The sequence below is a fragment of the Macaca mulatta genome, chromosome 4 (assembly GCF_049350105.2).
Source record: "Macaca mulatta isolate MMU2019108-1 chromosome 4, T2T-MMU8v2.0, whole genome shotgun sequence".
Taxonomy (NCBI): domain Eukaryota; kingdom Metazoa; phylum Chordata; class Mammalia; order Primates; family Cercopithecidae; genus Macaca; species Macaca mulatta.
Window position 1 is genome coordinate 129,716,853 of NC_133409.1, and position 21,460 is coordinate 129,738,312.

The following is a 21,460-nucleotide window of genomic DNA, read 5'->3' on the forward strand; positions in this document are numbered from 1 at the left end:
GTTCCCACGCCTACTCTGCCACTGAGTCACTCGTGGCCATTGGACAAGGGACTTGGTTTTTCTGAGTTATCGCCTGTCTGCTAAAGGAGAACAGGCATAGGGTTCAGAGGCAGTGCTGGGAGCAACAGACCAGGAGGGAGGGGGGCCTGTTTTCAACCCTGCTCATGAAATCCTTACTAATGGCAGCAAGATCTGAGCCTTCCTTTCTTTGCTTCTAAAGTGAGAAAGTGGATCTATAATGTTTAAGGTAGTTTCTTTTTTTCTTTTTTGAGAGACACAGTCTTGCTCTGTTGCTCAGGGTGGAGTACAGTGGAGCGATCGTAGTTCCCTGCAACCTCCATCTCCTGGGTTCAAGCGATTCTCCTGCCTCACCTTCCCAAGTAGCTGGGACTACAGGTGTGTGCCACCACACTCAGCTAGTTTTTGTATTTTTAGTAGAGACAGGGTTTCACTTATATGTGGGCCAGGCTGGTCTCGAACCTCAGGTGATCCACCTGCCTCGGCCTCTCAAAATGCTGGGATTACAGGCATGAGCCACCGTGCCCAGCCCTAAGGTAGTTTCTAATACCTCAAATCTTAATTGCATTCACTCTTATATTTAGCATATTTGATGCCAGGAGGAGATTTTTTTTCTTAATTTTTTTTTTTTTTTTTTTTGTAGAGATGGGGTGTCTCCCTGTATTGCCCAGGTGATTCTCAAACGTCTGGGCTCAAGTGACCCTCCTGCCTTGGCCTTCCAAAGTGCTGGGATTACAGGCATAAGCCAACATGCCCAGCCCTGGAGCAGATCATTTTTAACCCCTTGCTCCTCTCAATGAAAATGAAAAGAATGCCACACACACACACACACACACACACACACACACTGCATGCCATGAAACAAATGATAGTATTGGCATTATGCCCTCTATTTCACTAGCTTAAGTTTTAAACACAAATAAAAGGTTCAAGTGGTCATGTAGAATGACAGAATTAAAGTAACCAGTCCTGTTTCTTTGTCTTTACAATCGCCATGCTATCACCGTTTGAAATTTTTAGTTTAAACACAAGAATCTGTAGTACCAGATTGGAGAAGTGAACTGTGTCCCAAACAAACTCAGATGATTCCAATAGGGTATGAACAAATATGTGTACCTGACACTGCACACATCAGAGGCTGATTGGGTACATGAGTTTCTAGGATTAACTTGCATGTAGAATGCAATGTTTAATTTTTTTTTTAGTTTTTTGAGACAGGGTCTCACTTTGTCACCCGGACAGGAGTGCAGAGGTACAGTGATGGCTCACTGTAGCCTTAACCACCTGGGTCAAGCTATCCTTCTGCCTCAGCACCCCCCTCCCCCAGTAGCTGGAACTACAGGTGCATGCCACCATGCCTGGCTAATTTTTTTTTTTTTTTCAGTAGAGATGAGGTCTTGCTATGTTGCCCAGGCTGGTCTTGAAATCTTGAGCTCAAGCAATCCTCTGTCCTTGGCCTCCCAAAGTGCTGGGATTGCAGGCATGAGTCACTGCACCCAGCCTGCAAAGTTCATTAAAAGATAAATAATAAAAATATGCTAAGTTGAAATTTACATACATATTATTAAGATTCTAAACAGCAATTGTTTAGAACTTAGACCGAAAGATTTGGAGGAGGGGAGGAAGTATTTTATTCCTAAAATTGTTTAGCATGTGCAGCACACAGTGATAATAAAAAAGCAGATCAATTTTCAGTCAATTTTAACATTAAATCTTTTATTTTGAAATATTTTTAGGTTTACAGGAGAATTACAGAAATAGTAGAGAGATTTCCCACATATCTTTCATCCAGCTTACATAACCATGGTACATTTATCAAAACAGAAATTAACATTGGTACAATACTATTAACCAAACTACAGACTTTATTTGAATTTTATCAGTTTTTCCACTAATATCTTTTTTCTCTTCCAGAGCTAAGTCCAGGATAGTACATTGCATTTAGAACTGTATCACTGCTTTAAAATTCTTTCCAAATTCACAATCCCTCATTGCCTGCCCTGGGGGCTGACCGCTTCCAGCTCCCCTACTCCACTTGTCTTGATATACCCCTGATTCCACTAAATTTTTGTGGTATTGGGGGTAAGAAGATCTAATGGCCTCAAGGTAGCAATGGTGTGTTAAAATTTTTTTTTAAATAAAAACAAAATAAAAGAAGATCTAATGGTTGTGAAGTCTCATCCTTTGGTGAAAGCTGCTGTTGAGCCTGATACAATATATTCAACTGCCAGAGCACAGATACTTCTACTTTGTCTAGCTGGAGATTCTTTAGCCAGGTACTCCTTGACAGTGACTGTTAGGTAAATGACATTTGCAAGGTTTAAGTGCCGAGTGCACAGAAATCAGAAAGCAAGGCTTGTTTTAGGCAAATGTGCCACATATCTTGTAAGGTAAAGATTTAGATAAAAATATAACTGGTGAAATGCACTGAAAAAAAAAATCCTGGCATAGACACTCTGGATGCCTGCTCCACATAAATTCTCCATTTTTCTTTTCATCAGAGTTCTTGTTTTGTTCAGGTAAAAGGTAGCCAGGCTCTTCAAAGGAGGCTGGACTTTTTCTCAGCCTCTCTGAGGATGCATTCTTGGTAAAGTTAATCTAATCACATCAATACCATTCACTTTGCCAACGATTGGTTTAGAAATGGGCATGAGATACAATCTGGTCAATAAGGCATGAGGAGAAGTCTGAGGTTTCTAGGAAAGTTTTCTTCACTCTTCAAAAGTCCTTTTCCTTCTTGTCTGAATTTTGGGTCTTGTTGTTTGAGTTATTCTGTGTTAAAGGATAGAATACCTGGAGCTGTTGCAGCCACTTTGTAACCATGAGGGGTAAGCCTGCAACAAAAGCAAACAAGTTTCAAAGTGGGTGGATAGTGAGATCCTGGTCTTTGATGCATTACTTATCCCTAGGAATGAACTAAGTCTGGGCTTCTTGTTACGTGAGAAAATACATTTTCCACTTTGGGGAAAGGACAGCTACTGGAAAGAATTCATCAACACAAAAGCATGCTGTGCTCCAAGTAGATAAGGTTGGGGATAGTGGTCATTCTTACACAGCCCACAGCAACAGCATCTCTCATTCAATCATGCATTCAACCAATATCTGATGAGAACATAAGATGTGGGACTCTTGTGCTTTATGCTGTTGGACTATGACAGTACTCCATGGCAGGATTCATGCCTTGAAGGATTGCACTATGTAATGAGGGGTAAAACTCATAGACAAACATACCGATTGCAGGAGGACCTGGTCCTAGCTGATAGCTACACACAAATTGCTGTGTCGATGCCCCCAGACTAATGCCATGAAGCTTAGTGATAGAAGAGGTGCACACTCTTTGTTTTGAAAGGTGGTTAACATTGAGAGGTGAACAAAAACACACAGACATAGGGATTGGAAACCATAAGTTCTGTTTTGTAAAGAGGGAGTAATCTAATTTAGTTAAGAGTTGAGGCCAGTTGCAGTGGCCCATGCCTGTAATCCCAGCACTTTGGGAGGCTAAGGTGGGCAGATCCCTTGATGCCAGGAGTTCAAGACCAGCCTGACCAACATGGCAAAACCCTATCTCTACTAGAATACAAAAATTAGCCAGGCATGGTGGCACATGCTTGTAATCCCAGGTTCTTTTTGGATACTTGAACCCAGGAGGCAGAGGTTGCAGTGAGCCAAGATCATGCCACTGCACTCCAGCCTGGGTGACACAGCAAGGCTCTGTCTCAAAAAAAAAAAAAAAAAAAATTGATACAGCCGAATTGTCGGCAGCCATGACTAGATAGGTGGAGAGGGAGAGGTAGTGTCTGCCTTACAGTGCTGTGCTTTAGGAAGCCTGAGCGGGCTGAAGTATGGTCCAGCAAAGGGAACCCTGTGCTGAGAGCCTGACTGGCTGGTCTGAGTCCAGCTTCAGCTACCTACTCATTATGTGGCCCTTGGTCAGTCATGTCTCAGAACAGCTACAAGAAAGGGCTGGTAATAACTGTCTTACCTCCTTCACAGGGTGACTGGAAAGTGCAATATAAATGTAAGGGGTTGTTATTTCCTCCACATCCAGATGGAACTGTATTCACCCATTTTTAGGTCCCTGATCCTTGTCAGGAGAGTTTTCCCTTTTGTTCCTATTGCTGGAGCCACCCTCCGGTCTCCTCCTCGGTTTCATCACTGATCTCCTGTATCTCAAGTATTTTCAGTATTTCCCTGTCTCCTGGTTTTTCCTCTCTGTCTCCAAATATGTTCCAATCTCAAAAATTAAATATAATTTAAAGATCCTTCCTTAGATCTTCCATAGCCCTCAAAACACCATCCATTTCTCTTTTTCTCACAAAACATTTTTTTTTTTTTACAAATAGACCTTTTTACCCACCTCCTTTTCTCAACTTCTACCTACTGTTAAGCCCACTCCAATGTTCAATTAAGTGGTCTCTAAAAGCCAGGATGGCTGAATCTAGGGGCTTCATCTCATTCTCGTTCTGCCTGATTCAACCCGTCCTTAATGAAATTCTTATGTCGTGGCTTCGTCTACGCCACCCTTTCCATTTCCTCATCTTCCCCCATTCTGAGTGTCGGGGTTCACCAGGATTCTGCTGACCTCAGACTTTTTCTCATTCTCTCAGGAACACTCATGTCACCTGATGACTTCAACAGTCCTACTGAAGATGAACTGAAAATACTTTAGTTGTGATTTTCCCTCCCCAAATTCAATCCAACAGTTTCCAACTGAGCTGTCAAAGTGTTCCATGGCTCCTCAACCTCAGCTTGCTCAAAGTGGAGGCCACCTTCTTCTCCTCCCTTAAACATGCTCTTTATCTGCTATTCCAAATAAATTTTTTAATGGTCCCACCATCATTTCTGTCATCCCAGATGCAAGTTCTGACTCATTCAACTCCCTTTTATTCTTACTGCTACTGTTTTTTGAGAAGTGCTAGCCAGACACAGTGGATCATGCCTGTAATCCCAGTACTTTGGGAGGTAGAGGCAGGAGGATCACTTGAGCCCAGGAGTTCGAGACCAGCCTAGGCAACATAGGGAGACCCTGTCTCTAAAAAAAAAATAAAAATTAGCCAGGCATGGTGGTGTGCACTTGTAGTTGCAGCTACTCGGAAGTTGAGGCAGGAAGACCACTTAAGCCCAGGAGGTTGGGGCTGCAGTGAGCCGTGATTGCATCACTGTACTCCAGCCTGGGTGACAGAGACCCTGTCTCAAAAAAAAAAAGAGAGAGGGCCGGGTGCGGTGGCTCAAGCCTGTAATCCCAGCACTTTGGGAGGCCGAGATGGGCAGATCACGAGGTCAGGAGATCAAGACCATCCTGGCTAACACGGTGAAACCCCGTCTCTACTAAAAAATACAAAAAACTAGGGAGGCTGAGGCAGGAGAATGGCGTGAACCCGGGAGGCGGAGCTTGCAGTGAGCCGAGATCCGGCCACTGCACTCCAGCCTGGGCGACAGAGCAAGACTCCGTCTCAAAAAAAAAAAAAAAAAAAAAAAAAGAGAGAAGTATTCATTACTTTACTGGACTGTTATAATAGTTTCCAAAGTGGTCTTCCTGTTTAAATCAGGATGGTCTTCCATAGTCCTGATAGTTCTCTCTAAAGACAGATCTGGTCATGCTTAAAAGCTTTCCATTTCTTGCCGGGCGCAGTAGTTCACGCCTGTAATCTCAGCACTTTGGGAGGCTGAGGCGGGTGGATCACCTGAGGTCGGGAGTTCAAGACCAGCCTGACCAACATGGAGAAACCCTGTCTCTACTAAAAATACAAAATTAGCCGGGCGTGGTGGCACATGCCTGTAATCCCAGCTACTTGGGAGACTGAGGCAGGAGAATTGCTTGAACCCGGGAGGCGGAGGTTGCGGTGAGCAGAGATGCTGCCATTGCACTGCAGTCTGGGCAACAAAGGCGAAACTCCATCTCAAAAACAAACAAACGAAAAGCACCAACTTTCCATTCCTTCCCATTGTTTGCAGAATAAAGTCACAATTCTTTATCACAGTATGCAAAACCTGCCACAATCCAGCTCTGTCTTAACTCTCCAAATTCATCTACCACAGCTTTTCTGCATTCTCTGACAGTACAATCTGTCAGGTAAAGGCCCAGCCCAAATGACCTCCTCCCCACACCCCCAGACAGAATTAAGTTACCTTTTGCTTGTACTCAGAGTGTGTATATTTCAGGTTATTCTTAAGAGTCGCCAGCATCACACTGAATTGTAATGATGTCTGAGTCTATTCTAAAAGATTGTAAGCTTAGCAGTATTAACTACTTCTTGCTGTATAAGAAATTACAGTAAAATTTAGTGGTTTAAAATAGCAAATATTTATTCTCTTCCAGGTGCAGTGGGTCAGGAATCCAGGAGTGGCTTACCTGGCTAGTTCTGGCTCAGGGTCTCTCATGAGGTTGTAGTCAAGAGATTAGCAGCGGCTGATGTCATCTGAAGGCTTGACTGGGGCTGGAAAAGCTGCTTCCAAGGTGGCACACTCATGCCTGGCAAGTCAGTGATGGTTGTTGGCAGGAGGCCTTAGCCATATGGAGGATATGCCTCCACAGGACTATGAGTATCCTCACAAAGTGGCAGCTGGTTTCCTCCAGAGGGAGTGACCTGAGAGAAGGAAAGCAGAAACCCCAAATGCCTCTTCTGGCCTAGTCTTGGAAGTCACATACCATCACTTACGCTATATTCTATCTGTTAGGAGTGAGCCACTAAGTCCAGCCCACACTCAAGGGGAGGGGAATGAATTGCCTCTTTTTGACAGGAGGAATATCGAAAAATTGGAGGACATACACTCATATGCCATGTAATGATGTTCTGGTCAAACAATATATATAACAGTTGTTCCACAAGACTGCAATGGAGCTGAAAATTTCCTATCACCTAGTGATGTCATAGCCACTGTAACACGGTAGGGCAATGCATTAACCACGTGTTTCTGGTGATGCTGGTGTAAACAAACCTACTGTGCTGCCCATAGTATAGTATAGTATAGTATAGTATAGTATAGTATAGTATAGTAGTGTAGTGTAGTGTAGTGTAGTGTAGTGTAGTGTAGTGTAGTGTAGCAAAAGGCCGGGTGCAGTGGCCTGTAATCTCAGCAATTTGGGAGGCCCAGACGGGCAGATCACTGAAGGTCAGGAGTTCGACACTAGCCTGGCTAACATGGTGAAACCCTGTCTCTAGTAAAAATACAAAAATTAGCAGGGGGTGGTGGAGGGCACCTGTAATCTCAGCTACTAGGAAGGCTGAAGCAGGAGAATTGCTTGAACCTGGAAGGAGGAGGTTCCAGTGAGCCAGATGGCGTCACTGCACTTCAGCTTGGGCAATAGAGAATCCGTCTCAAAAAATGGCGGATCACTTGCAGTCAGGAGTTTGAGACCAGCCTGGCCAACATGGTGAAACCCCCATCTCTACTAAAAAATACGAAAATTAGCCATGTGTGGTGGCACACACCTGTAGTTCCAGCTACAGGCTGAGGTATGAGAATTGCTTGAAGCCGGGAGGCAGAGGTTGCAGTGAGCCACTGCACTCCTGCCTGGGCGACAGAGTTAAGACTCTGTCTCAAAATAATAATAATAATAATAATAATAATAATAATAGCAGCGGTGGGGGTAACTGTTAAATTCAACCATCTGAACCTATAAATAAACCAATTGTATAAAGTTCAACCTCACAGATGTGGCCGCATGTTGAAAATTTGAACACATCTTCACAGCTGGAAAATCGAGGTGCTTCACAATTCTTGATCTTTTCTGTTCCTCACAAGACGAAGGTTCAACTTTGAGAAAGGTCAGTCTTGAAGTTAAATGAGGTTTAGTCCAATCTAGGCACTACTTTTTCATTTCCTTGAGAGTCAGATAAGGGAATTACAGACCCAAGACTGTATGCTAAGTAAGGTGGAGTGTAAATTGAGGAAGTAAAATTTCTCTAGGAACTCCATCCTTTCTCAATTACATTCCACCCCGTGCCACTTTTAAAAAATCATATTTACTTAGAAGTGAAACAACTGTGGACCTAATAAAAAATGGAATAGGAATTAGTTTTTTGTTCATTACGTAATTTCTGCACATCTAGAAAGTAACTGACTCCTTCATTACTGGTAGGATTAAATCCAATATTTGAGAATATAAATTAATTTATTAAAAACACCTTTTGTCCTTCCAGGAGTACTTTTAAGACAATATTAAATAGAAACTTTCAATGAGAAAGTGCCTTCCTTTTTTGCTTCTTCTGATTAATATGTAAGGTAGACTTTCGGTGAGATGTGTGTAGCTAATTAATGGTGGCGTGAGGTTCCCAAAAGTTACTGGGCAAAACTGCAATCATCCACCCTCTCCCCGCATTGGAGGGAAAGCTCCCCTAAGGCAGGGTCTTTCGGTGTGTTGATCTGCTCATTCACACAACCTGAACCGTGCCTAGCCCACTGCAAGTTCTCGATAAATACTTGAGTAATCTCCATTCACTGATCGTCCGTGCAGGGCGCTGTGGCCAGCGAAAAGGCCGGTTCGCAGCGTCCCTGCTTCCGCCGCACCCGCGCTGCCCTCAACCCCCAGGGCCACAGCCCGCAACCCCGAGAGCATCCGGCTGCCCGGCCACCCCCGGGGCGCTCGCTGCCTCCTGGGCCTGCCCTTGCCGCGGAGGAAGGAGCAGAGCGAGGAATGGGAAACCTGGGCCCACTTCCTGTCCGGGCAGGCCCGGGCGCCCGCCTCCTCCGCGGCCTGCTTTCTCCGCCGTGAGCGGCCGAGCCCCCGGCCCCGAGAATGCGGCCGGGCGCGGCGCTGGCGCGGGACGAGGAGGAGCCGGGTCCCGCTCGCCGCCCCCGGACGCCTCCGCCCCGGCCGCCAGCGCGTGCCCAGCGGCTAGAGGGTTAAGCGCGCGGAGGGCGGGGCCGGGCGCGCCGAGTGCGGGCAGCGGGCTGGGCGGGGGCTGCGGCCGGGGGCGGTTACGGGCGGCGGGGGCGGGGGCGGGCGGAGGAAGGGGGCGGGCCCCGAAGTTGTTCCGCGCTGGGCGGGCGGGCGGCTGTGGGAGAGCGGGCGGCGGGCCGGCGGGCGGACCGGGCCGGGGCTGGAGAAGTTTGCGCTGCGGTTCGTGAGCGCAGGGTGCGGGCCCCGCCGGCCGCTGCGCGCCCGCTGCCATGGCTTTCCGCAGGAGGACGAAAAGTTACCCGCTCTTCAGCCAGGAGTTCGTCATCCACAACCATGCGGACATCGGCTTCTGCCTGGTGCTCTGCGTCCTCATCGGGCTTATGTTCGAGGTGAGAGCCTGGGGAGGAGGGAGCTGGAGGGACAGTGCCCCCTGTCGTGCGCCACCCGGCACACCCCTGCGGGTCAGCGGGCCCTCCTCTGATCTGGGGCTCCTGGCTGCCGTGTACGTTATCTGCACCCCAGCTTTGTGCACTGTATCCCTCCGGCCTGTACCCCGGACAGCCCAGACAGCACCCTCAGCTCCGCGCCGTGCCAGCCATGCCATGCTCTGCCGCTCCCTTGGGGACTCACCGTATCCTGCAGCTCTGTCTGCAGCCCTGAAACCCCAGCCTGGCCTCGAACCAACCGCCGCGCTGCCACCCTGGCTTGACGCGTGGGGTTTCCTTTCTGAAGTCCGGGAGCCAAGCCCAGAGACTCCCAGACCGGCAGTCATTGCACAATCCCCTCTTCCCCCGAGGAGTGGCCACTAGCTCTTCTGGGCTTTTCCAGTAGGAGAGACCCTGACCCTTTTCCACTTCCTATCTGATTTTCTGGGTGTTTTGCATCTCAGCTCTGGAACGTGCTGGGATGTTCACGTGTGGCCCTGGCCCCATCCCAGCAGTGGCCTTCTGCGCTCCTCTCGCTCCCACTTTTTTGCTGTGCTCTAGAAGGCCAGTTTTTGGATATCCTTGACCACTCCGTGGACTGTCCCTTTAGATACATCTGCGGCGACCCAGAGCTTCACCCCCTTTACAGAGACAAGAAGAGAGACAGGGATACCCTCCACTTTTTGGGGAAGTTGATTCTCTTATAGTGTAGGAGTGGTGGGCAGAGGATGGGGATCCCACCCCGACAGCAATGTCCTGGTGTTGGCCTCCCAGGCAGGGAGTTGTAGAAAGCCAGCAGGGGGTCAGAATTCACAAGACTGATGGGAAGGATTCCCTACTCTTGCAGAGCAAGAAAAATGTGATAGTCAAAAGTGGGAAGAACTGGAGGAAGGTTGGCATGGGTTTGTTGCGGTATATCTTGTCTCAGAAGTGAGATATATGAGCGACATTCCCCTCACTCTCACCGCTGTCTTCTCTGGTTCCTGAGACTCCTTGTCCTCCCTTCTGGGCCAGGTTGCTTCTTGCATTCTCATGGTTGGGTTAGGAAGCTGTGATCATTTACAAACTTCCTCGGAGATGGAGGATGGCTTGCCTGGCTAAATTTCCTTCCCTGTCCCTCTCCGGGTTCCCTGTATCTCTATGAATGACAAGGGCCCTAACTGGCTGGCGAAGCTGCTCTCAAGCTGGGAACATTCTTGTGGTGGCCAGGTCAGGGTTGGATGAATGAATGTGTCCGTGGCTGGGCTTTAGGGTCTGTAGGAAATAAACGGTGGTACTAGGACTGGGGTCTCCACTCCAGTTTTTGGTAGTGCTCCTTTAATTCAGTCCCTCTGTCCTTCCTCTCCCTCTCATAGCTCTCTCTAGTGGTATATTGGATCAGGCTTGCTCCACCTTGTTCTGGGTTCTCCCCTGGAAGTGTGTGGTGTCACACAGAGTCATATCCCTGTGTCTCAGTCCCTGTTCTGTGACTAGTCTGACTGAAAGCTGACTGCAGCCTCAGTTTCTCCATCATTAAAGACGTTCATAGAACTGGTCTTCCGCACAGGGTGATTGTAAGGTTTAACTGAGATCATATCAGCAACAAAAGCCATAACATCTACCAACATGAAAAAGTCTCTTGTGCCCGGAGCCCTGTGATTATTTATTATAATAACAGCTTAACGAAATAACAGAATTTCCTTTGCCCAGTGCGTTCTCTCCTGTCTGTTTGCTGTCCTCCATTCTAAGAGGACTCCAAGTGCGTGTCCCCAGCCTTGGAGGGTGTGGCTGGAAAGATACACGTGACAGCTGTAAACCTCAAAGCCACAGGCTCTGCAGCGGCCAAGTTTCTCACATAGCCTGTGGCTCTTTCGTATTTCTAGCATTTGTTAGGGTTTGTGGCCCTACCTGCTTTATCTTTGCTCAGAAAGAGCTGCCAGCGCTTTGAGTTTGGTACCTACCTCGTTCCCCCGTCTCTAGTCTTATGGAAAGTCCTGTGCATTAAACCTGCCACTCTAGAAGTTGAAAGGTGCTAAGAACTCTTACTTCCAGTACCTGGTGAAAGAGAAAGGCCCAAGACGAGAAAAACAACAAACAAACAAAACTACTCTTTCTCCCCCTTAGGCTTGGATTGGGGAATGTACCTAGGCCCCTGGTTGAAGTGCCTACAGGCCCCCTTTTCCTGCCAACCCCATCGCTTGTTCCCATAGCACCTTGAACCTACAGGACCTGCAGGGCAGCTGTCTCCTTCTTTTGGAGGTACTTTGTGAGATCATCAGTCTGTGCTTCTCTGGGAGAAAGAGGGCTTTGCCCTAAGCCTCCAGTAAGAAGGTCTTGTGTTCTTTTGTGCCGGGCACATGGCGGGCGGCCTCACTGTCTTTACCTACTGACTAACTCTCCACAGAGATAAGTGTTCCTTTTGGTGGGGAGGGGGAGTTTGGAACTGCGGCCTCTATCACATGAGATCAGAAGCGTCCTGGATACTGTAGGTACCACAGAGAAACAAATATGGGCATCGTCATACTCAGAGTAAAGCAGGGGGAGACGCCTCATAACCCAGCACAAGACTGGCTGGATATCCCTTAGAATCTTCTGGGTTTCCCTCTGGAAGTGTGTGGTGTGCATGTGTGGGTATGTAGGAATGCATATGGTGGGATGGTAGGTGCAAGTGGGGACTCATCACCCTTTTCCTAGAAGTGACGACAGGAAGAGGTACAAGGGGAATGGGAGAAATGGCTGAGAGGACATAGGCTCTTGGGGTTCTGACTTGGCCCCAGCTAGGATGCCTTCATTCAGAAGCTGAGCCAGGAAAACTCAATTATAATTCTTCCCACAAAGAGCGACTTTCTTGGCCATTCCTCCCTCTGGGGTCCTCTGACCTGCGTCTGCTAATGGGCTGGGTCCCTCTCCCGCTGTCAGCCCACACCCCAGGCGGCCACAGCGCTTGTGTCTGCATTGCATCCCTGCCTTGCTCTTTCCCCAACTCACTGGTCACCTCTTCTGCATTCAGGGGGCTTCTGTTTCCCTGTTAGGGACCCCAGGGCTTACTAGTTCTCTGTCCCCAGGGAGATGATGACTCTAAATTCTTTCCCTTGGGATAATTTCCTTTTGGGAACACACATGAAAGGCTGTCTCTGCTCTCACCGCCCACCCCTATCACTACCCCAATTTTGGTTTAGTTTTGAGCCATCCTGTTTCAAAGGCAGGGGGCAGCTTTCCCTCCCTGAACCCAGGTTTTCTCCCAGTCCTAGAGGCTGCTTGGAATAGAGAAGCTGCTCTGTGCGGCCACAGCACTTGGCTAAAAAATGTCAGGAATGTGGAACTTTATTTTCCCCCTCCTTCCTTTCCACCGTTAAGTCTGCTTTTGGGAGAGGTGGCACGAGGGGGAGTTTCTACTCTACTCTTTGGTCCTTCAGTCCTGTCTTAGGTGGAGTCTGGCCTGACCGTCAACCAGGGTATGGACAGCCGGTTGGAGGGTATGTGTGTCAGATTTGAAAGTAGCCACCTCCCCCCACCTTCCCTTCTCCTTCCAGTGTCCCGTTCTGTGCCACGTTTCAAATTGAAACAGGCAGGAGAAGAGGAAAAGTCTTTCATTAGTGAATGGAGAATGAGGAAAAAGGGGGTGCACTGAAGAGAGGAAGCAATTTATATACTACCTTTCAAATGTCAATTCAAGACTGAAACTTTTTTTTTTTTTTTAAGCTCATTTACAGGCTCTGCAGCTGCAAAGGAATGTTTCCACAATTCTGAGCCTATCATTTATAAGTTTGGTTTCTTTCTGGTCTGTGATGACTTCAAGGTTTAGGGACCCAGAGGAGTTCTTGGTGGTGGCTGGTTTTTGCTTTTTAATTGTTTTGGAGGCAGATTTGGCAGATTTACCTTTTCTTCAGGAACCACCTTCTTCCCTGCTCCTGACACTGATTGACTTGTCAGGGTGAAATGTTTGTAGCATATACGATGGAGCCCTTTATGTCACCACCTGCTAGTACATGGCTTCCATGGCACTGGTTCACATCCTCCCAGACATACCTGTAGGCATCATAACCTGAAATGTGGCTGCAGGTCCTGTCTGTGAATGTTAGCAGCATCATAAAACAATCCTGTTCCTATTGTGTTCATAGAAAGACATATGCAAATGGCGCACATATACATCTGTGGACATGGGCCAACTTGAGAAGGAGTCTCGCTCTGTGCTCTGTGGTGCGATCTCGGCTCACTGCAGCCTCTGCCTCCTAGGTTCCAGTGATTCTTTTGCCTCAGCCTCCCGGGTAGCTGAAATTATAGGCACGTGCCACACACCCGGCTAATTTTTGGATTTTTAGTAGAGACGGGGTTTCACCGTGTTGGCCAGGCTGGTCTCGAACTCCTGACTGCAGGTGATCCGCCTGCCTTGGCCTCCCAAAGTGCTAGGATTATAGGCCTGAGCCACCGCACCTGGCCTTTTTGACTAACTTCTAATGCACTTTTGAAGAAGTGCCTTTGCCAGCTTTTCTAGTTCCTAACTTTATGCATCTCCCTTTTAGCCTTTTACTTTATCCATGGTGTTCTAGAGAAGTTAGACAGGAAACCAAGGAGGGTTACTTATTCTCTTGGGCGCTCTTGTTCTGTGGTTGGATTTCTATACGGATGCCTCCATGATATGAGCAACAGAGCAGACATTTGGAGCTAGATTTTCTACTGGTCAAGCCTCAAGTGTAATCCTATCCTATGGGATGTAAGGGCACACTGATTTTTCCTGTTTCTTTCCTTGGCACAAATGTGATATCCAGGAAAGTGACATTGATCGGCTAATGACTTTTTAACCCTAACTACCCAGTGAAGGCTAATATGTGTAAAAATACCCAGCACTGTATCTGGCACGTGGACACTTAATGGTCTCAACAAGTACACGGATGACTATTGTTATTGACTTCATTGGTGGGTCTGGGAGTCGTATGTTTCATCCTCAGGTGGCTCACTGAGCTTCCTGGCTGTATTTTGTTTTAGAGATGATATGTTTTGAGATGGAGACCTTTCCCCCAAGTTCTCCACTGCTAGCCATCTAATCTCCAAACAGACCAATCTCTCTACCCCAGAACTTCTTTTCCCCACGGAGCCTGGTGGTGCAGCTGCTCCACGGAGAACACCTGTTTTCTCTTTGACATCCATCTTATTAGAACTCAGGCTGTGGGTACTGGAGGGTCTTAGGGCTGCCACTGTTAACTTTGTGGAGAAGCAAAAACCACAGGGAGACTGCCCTGCAAGTTAAATAGGTACCACTTTTCTTGCCTGCTCTGTTGTCTGAACCCTCAGTCACTCGTTTCTCGGGGGCACCGTCCGGACCAGTCACAACAGAGCGCCTTAGTCCCGACTGTTTGTAGAATAACATGTGTTGCTATGGTGAAAGCTTCACTCTGGCAGGCATGAGCTCCTTTTTGATCTGCTTCTTCATGGGCAGGGGCCCCAGAAATCACTCTGTGGCATAGTTGATGTACCTCTCGTTCCCACCCTGATAAATGACGAAGCCAGAGGGTTGATAAGAGCGGATTAGAGTTCCCAAATGACAGAAGTGCTTTCTAATCAGCAAGAGCGCTATTAGCAGGCTTTGGTGGGAAACTTTACTGATAGTATCTCTTAACCTTTTTATTCAGCTCTGTGTATCTGGTATCCATTGGTACCTAATGGTTAAAGAAAAGAGCGGGGGTGGGGGCGGGGGGAACAGTAAAAGTACTAACATGGTTCCTGAACAGCCCTTCTTATTTCACAAACAGACCTTTATCTTTTATACATTCTATTACTTTGCCTTGGTATACCTCTACTGTCTCAGATGTCCCACAGTAGAGGAGAACCACACCTAACTTGGTCGCAGCTGGTTAACATTGCGAGTTAACTGTGTGGTTTAAAGAGCTTTGCAAGTGACTCTTGGAAAAAGTCCTTGCTTTTCAGCAGGGGAAATGGAGGCAGGGTGTGTGGGGGGGGGGCAGGGGGGATTGAGGCAGATCTCTGAGGCCTCTGGTGAGTTTATAGGAGCCCAGGATTAGGAGAGGGGCTGCCCTGTGACTCTCCACTAAGCCACGTTGCCTTGTGATGGCTTTCCTCATTTGTCTGGAGGGGGCTGGCAGCACTTTACATCTGTGAAATGCTTCACTCGCCTCACCCTGTAATCGGGATGGTTTATGGGGGTTGCCATACTCATCCAGAGCCTGGCTTCTAGAGCAGAGACTTGGCCAAGGACCATCCACTCCAAGTTAGAGTCGGAGCCAAAATAAGAACTCAGCAACGTCTGGCTCACATGTAGAGCTCAGCCCTAATGCTTCCACAAATGGGGCGTCTATGGAATGTAGCCACAGGCTGCTTTATTTTTCTTTGTCTGAGTGGAATCTGTTTATTACCTGGAAGTAATGTCTGTGGCTCTTTGTTCCACTTGGAGGCTTTTCTGCCTGGAACAATTATTGAAATTTGCATCTCCCTGAAAGAGACTACAGGGAGTGACCCAAATGTGTGTGTATATAACGTGTGAACATAAGCAAACACACAGGAGCTTTACCTACTAGTAAAGTTACTGCCTGCTACTACCCAGCATCTGTGTAAGAGAAGATGACTCTGGCTGTTATATTTTTACTGCCCTTATCATCAAGTTAACATTGTAGCTGTAGCTCAAGGGCACATCTTTGCTGTGTATTTTATAAGTTTAAAATCTTAGAGGGAAACCTAAGAAGTCTTCTACTGTGTTTATAGAAAAACAAAATAAGACCCTTATTGACTGGGAGATTTGCCCAGGATAGTAGAGTGAATTTTTGGCAAAACGGGGGCTAGATTCCAAGTCTTCTGACTCATCTCTGGTGGTCTTCTACAGCTCTGCCCACTGGAATTCCAGACTGTACCTTTGAATGCCAATATTTATGTAGAAGTCTTGAAATTGAGTGCTGTGCTCATTTATTTGGCAGCTTTTTATTGAGTGCTTGAGTGCCTGTTCTGGGCCTGTGCTGAGCTCTGGGAATGCAGAGATGAATAGGTGGGGTCCCTCTCCTCAAAGAGGTCTTAGTGTGGTAGCTTAAAGCTGATAGATTGTTTGTGGATAGGAGTCAGGTCTTCAACTTGATGTGAGTGACAGGTGCGTACTCAGACTATTGAACCTCAACCTCTAGCCATCGCTGTTGATGGAAGGGGTGGTTTATTAAATTAAGTAATAATGCCCTAGGTGTAGTGTAGTCAGTATTCAAGGAGAAGAGTGGCGGTCACTTTTAGATACCTTGTGAGGCACAGTTGGTACCCTTATACATACGTTATTGCGTAAAGGCAGTCTGTTTGGGCTGCTGTGACAAAAATGCCATAGATTTGGTGGTTTAAACAACCTACATTTCTTTTTTTTTTTTTTTTTAAGATGAAGTCTCGCTCTGTCGCCTAGGCTCAAGTGCAGTGGTGCATTCTTGGCTCGCTGCAACCTCCACCTCCTGAGTTCAAGCGATTCTCCCACTTCAGCCTCCCAAGTGGCTGGGACTACAGGCACCTGCCACTATGCCTGGCTAATTTTTGTGTTTTTGTGGAGATGGGGTTTTGCTATTTTGGCCAAGCTGGTCTCGAACTCCTGACCTCAGGTGATCCAGCCGCCTTGGCCTCCCAAAGTGTTGGGATTACAGGCATGAGCCACCGCGCCTGGCCCTGCCTTTATTTCTCATAGTTCAGAAGGCTGGGAAAGTCCAAGACCAAGTTGCTGGCCTGTATTGATTGAAACCCTGGCTGGAGTTAGGAGAACTCTTCCATATGGTTTCTTAAGACTTTAAACATCAAACCCAAACATGATCTGTAATGTCTTTTTTGGGTTGGTGGAGCTGATGATTGTACCTCTGATGAGAAGGACATAGCTCTCTGAGCCTCAATTGCCCTGCCTTTGAAATGGAAAGAGGACTTCTTAATAAAGCCCCTGAATTTTGCAGGGACAGAGTATTGTTAGTTTAATCAGTTTGTTCCTTCGTCTTTATTATAAAAGTGTAGATATTCTCTCTTAGAGTGTGTTTAGTTTTTCTTTTTATAGAGAATTTTAAAAAGAGACTGTTGAGGGGCCCACCACTGTTATGAAGACTTCTGTGGCTATTGGAGAGGGAGAAGGACATACCTACCTCAGGACAAAGGGTAGAGACAGAACTTATGCAATCATTTATCAGCTCCTTTCCTGAAGGTTAAGAACAGTCTGGGAGCTCCTGACCTGGAGGAGCAATCCCAGGATAAACAGGCCTTCCCTCCAGCAATTCCTGGAGTCCTGCAGGAAATCACAGGGCCTGCTTCACAATGCCTGGTTTCCGGCTGAGAAGAATTCCTCAGAACTCAGAGCAGAATTGGAACTTTTCAGACCCACGCTTTTGGAGTAGTAGAGACTGTGTTTTTAGTTTGTAGTCCAGCTTTGTACTGGATCAACTTGTGACCTCAACGGGCAAGGAATAACTTGTTTATGTGGATTTTGTGACTGTTTGGAGGAGGAATGTTGAAGTAGAAAGGAACGGGTGGTAGTTGATTAAAAAAAAAAAAAAATAGCAGTTTGGGCTCTGGTTTAGGTATGATGGCTGGAACATGTGCCCTTCTTTCAGGGCTCTTAAGGGATGAGTTATGGCTGGTGCCAGTGGAAGGCCTGCAGCATGGAGGCGTGCAGTGAAAGGGGCGAGGACAGGGGCCTGGCTTCTTCCATTACATAGCCTTGTGGCCCATGCAAGGCCCTTCACCTCTCTAGGCCTCACCTGCTTCATGGACGTGTCGAATGTCTGGTAGCCTGGTTGTGTCTTCTTAAAAAGGGCCCGTAGAACAGGACTGGAAAATGTGTATAAAACTAAATTGCCAGTCAGAAATTGGGAGGAGAAGGAGAGAGGCACCTTCCCCCAATCCTGTAGCTTTAGGAGTAGTAACTAGGGAAACATTGTGCCTCCATTAGGTTAGTGGGCTCACTGCTAATCTTGGTTTCATTTATTACTTGAGTTGAAAGCAGATTCTTTTTTTTTTTTTTTTTTTTGAGACGGAGTCATGCTCTGTCGCCCAGGCTGGAGTGCAGTGGCCGGATCTCAGCTCACTGCAAGCTCCGCCTCCCGGGTACACGCCATTCTCCTGCCTCAGCCTCCCAAGTAGCTGGGACTACAGGCGCCCGCCACTTTGCCTGGCTAGTTTTTTGTATTTTTTAGTAGAGACGGGGTTTCACCGTGTTAGCCAGGATGGTCTTGATCTCCTGACCTCGTGATCCGCCCATCTCGGCCTCCCAAAGTGCTGGGATTACAGGCTTGAGCCACCGTGCCCGGCCGAGTTGAAAGCAGATTCTAGCACAAATTCGGGGTTGGCGTGAAATACAGCTTAAAGGCAGAACCCATGGTGGAGAAGGAGAAAATCCGTATATTGGAAAGGAATCTGGGCTTGGCTTTGTGACCTTAAAATCACCATCCATAATGAACAATGTTGAAGTTTCAAAACTAAATCTGTGGCAATATGGAGAATTTGGCTATCCAGACTGATTCATCTGCAGAAATTTCTGGAAAGCTACAATTTTATAGCCCTGAAGTAAAAAGCAAAGTTGGTCTGCTGCATAGTACATTTTATTACCCAAGAAATGTAAAAGAAACATTTCTGTCGTTCTTCGCCCAGCCTGGGAAATATCCACATTCAACACTATTCAACCATTTGGCCATTGAGTTTTATTTTATTTATAATCATTCAGCAAATACACTTACTCTGTACAAAACACTGAAATATGAAATGCAAGCCAGCTAACATATTTGTTGATACAACTCTCTCTACTGTGCTCATTTTGGAGCTTCAGAAAGAAGAGAATGTGACGCTTCTCAGCTACTCTTCCCTGCATTTCCTGGGTCCAGATAACTTCAGGCATGACAACTATGGCCTCGCCAGATTTTCACTGACCACTTACCACGCCTTTAGCCTGCAGCTGTGGCATAGCTAAGTGTAACTTGACCAATGTTGTTGGTTTCTCAGCCCTACCATTTGGGTTGCTGCTCACATGGCCCAAGGGACGTGAGTCTGAACTGAGCTGGTTTTGACCTCTTGCCCCTAGTTCTGCAAATGTTGATTAAGCAGTGCTTTTGTGTGAACCATGGTTCTAGATGCTGGGAACACAGAGAAAAAGGACACGTTGCTTAATCACAAGGAATTTACCATCTCGTAAGGGAGATAGATAAAAGGAGGCAAGTACAGTCACTTGATGATGACTACCCCACTTGAGCTGCCATGTGGGTCTCCTGGTCTAGCATACGGTGGTGCTCAGTAAGTGTAGTCTGCTAGAGGGGATGCTTTCGGAGGGGGTGGTCTCCCAGCTCAGAATAGGAATAGATGGATGCTAGATAAGGCCAAAGAAGGAGATATGGGAGGGCGATAGAACAGTCCATCCTTTGTAGACAGATGAGCTGGTGTGGAGCATTGGACACTCAGCACACTGGTGTCATAGGATGCTCTGGAGGTGGGACGCAGCGGGGGCAAGGGATAAGGGTGGAGGTGGGGCCAGATCACCCGAGGGCCCCTTAGGTCCTGCCGTGGAGTTGAGACTGTCCTGGAGGTAATGGGAGCCTTTAAAGACTGTTAGGAAAGACAGCGGTGTGATGAGGTTGCTCTGGAGACTACCAGAGTGGTTTAGGGGATGAGATTAGAGATTAGAGACTAGAGATTAGAGACAGGAAGTCTGGTTAGGATGCTGGGGCACTGATCCAGGTGAGAAATTCCACCTGGGGACATTCCAGTCTCAACCCCCAACCAGGAAGCAAGCCCCCAAAGCAGCTGAACTGTCTCTGGTGTTGATTCAGAGACTTCAGAAACTGCAAGGCCGTTCTCAGCTCTCTTTCTCTTATGTTTCATGTAACACAGGCAAGCAGCAGGGCAGTGGTGGAGTGGGCAAGGACAGTGAAAGCTGGGAGAGAGAAAGGGCTTTTCCCTAGACCTTCTTATAATGCTGAGGTGTGCCGTGATGCTGGTGGTGCTCCTGTAACATGCACATCATTCCGTTTCACTGTCTTGCATTGCCTTCATATGGTTTATCACTGAAGTGTCCTATGGACTTATTATAATAAAAAAGGTATTTGTTTGCATCTCATGTAACTTCTAATTTTTTAAAAGGTAGGGACCCAGTGAGTTAGAACATCTTTTCCCTCTACCTTTTGTTTTATTAGCTAAATAAGCCATAAAGAAGTTTGCATGCAAGTACCGTGGCCTTACTTAAGGAAACTGGTTTTGTTCCGGTGTTCAGCGGAGGCAGAGGGAGTGGGAACTTCCTTTGTGGAGGCTTTTCTAGAGATAGTAGAGGTTGGGAGGGCCATGGCATGTTCGGTGGACAGAAGAAATAGGCATGGCCTGTATGTGACGTTTATTCAAAAAAGTTACTTAGCACTCACTATGTACTGGGGTCTACCTATATTTTGCACCTGAAAGTTCCGATGAAGGTGTCAGTAAGTAATTTTTTGAAGTGCGTGTGATAACATGAAGAAGACTGGTTGATCCATTGTATGCTGTTCATCTCTAAACTTTTGCCAGACCCCCTAGAAATAGATGCAGTGAGATTTTCCCTTTGTCTGATTTCTAGCAGACTAGTTGAGTATCTAGGGGTCTTCTTACCAAGGCCTGTTGGTGACACCACAATTTTATTAGCTCCCATACCGCCATCCCCATGCATGACTGTAGTTTGCATGATCTCTAGAAGAGGGAAATTCAGCAAGTGTATATACCGGAACCGAAACCTGCAGCCATCACTTGCCCTCCCCTGCCTTGCCCCCAATGTCTGTTCACTAAGTTCAGTGGTTTTACCTCCTGAATTGCCCTCAGGTCTCCTCTCGTCCTGATGATCTTTTGTTTTAGCTCAGGTACTTGATATTCCTCACCTAAATGGCTATGGTTGGTCCTAATAGCTGTCACGGGTTGTCTTCAAACACAGAGCTAAGCCTGGGTCTCCCTACTTAGACTCCTTCCAAGGTGCCTGCCTAAAGGCTGGGCAATTAGCTTGGCGTCAGAGCTTCCCTGCAATCTCAGCCTTTGTCCTGGACTCTGCACCTCCCACAGGCCTCATCCTTGCTCTGACCCTCATTGCAGACCAACCTACCTGTGTTCCCTGAACATTCCCTCCTCCTTCATGCTTCTCTACTTTTGTTCATGCACCATGCACTCCAAGTCATCTCATTCCCCGTTTCATCCTATAACTGCTATTTCTTTTTTAAGGCCCACCTCAGATATGGCAAAA

General features: G+C 47.1%; 2 protein-coding genes across 2 annotated transcripts in view; one reads left to right on the plus strand and one right to left on the minus strand.

Annotated features, from left to right (window-relative positions):
• Positions 1-1,713: 1,713 nt before the first annotated feature.
• LOC106997968 (uncharacterized) lies at positions 1,714-9,134 on the minus strand. Its single transcript, XM_028847484.2, has 5 exons — positions 8,904-9,134; positions 8,443-8,857; positions 7,668-7,776; positions 6,371-6,605; positions 1,714-2,852 (listed from the first exon to the last, which is right to left on the minus strand). The coding sequence occupies exons 1-4, from the start codon at positions 9,132-9,134 to the stop codon at positions 6,485-6,487; spliced, it is 876 nt and encodes a 291-aa protein (XP_028703317.2). The 3' UTR covers positions 1,714-2,852; positions 6,371-6,484.
• TRAM2 (translocation associated membrane protein 2) overlaps positions 9,082-21,460 on the plus strand; it is an 80,646-nt gene continuing 68,267 nt past the window's right edge. Inside the window, 1 exon segment of the mRNA NM_001260535.1 lies at positions 9,082-9,252. Coding sequence (NP_001247464.1) covers positions 9,133-9,252 — 120 coding nt within the window. The 5' untranslated portion in view covers positions 9,082-9,132.

Bases quoted from the DNA above. Each gene is read 5' to 3' on its own strand.
- LOC106997968 (XM_028847484.2), bottom strand. From the start codon at position 9,134: ATGGCAGCGGGCGCGCAGCGGCCGGCGGGGCCCGCACCCTGCGCTCAC. The intron at 7,777-8,442 runs GTATTTATCGAG...CCTTTCTCAAAG, and splicing joins AGTGAATGGAGATTACTCAA to TTGAACCTTCGTCTTGTGAG. The intron at 6,606-7,667 runs GTTGAACTTTAT...TCCTTCTCTCAG, and splicing joins CATGCGGCCACATCTGTGAG to GTCACTCCCTCTGGAGGAAA.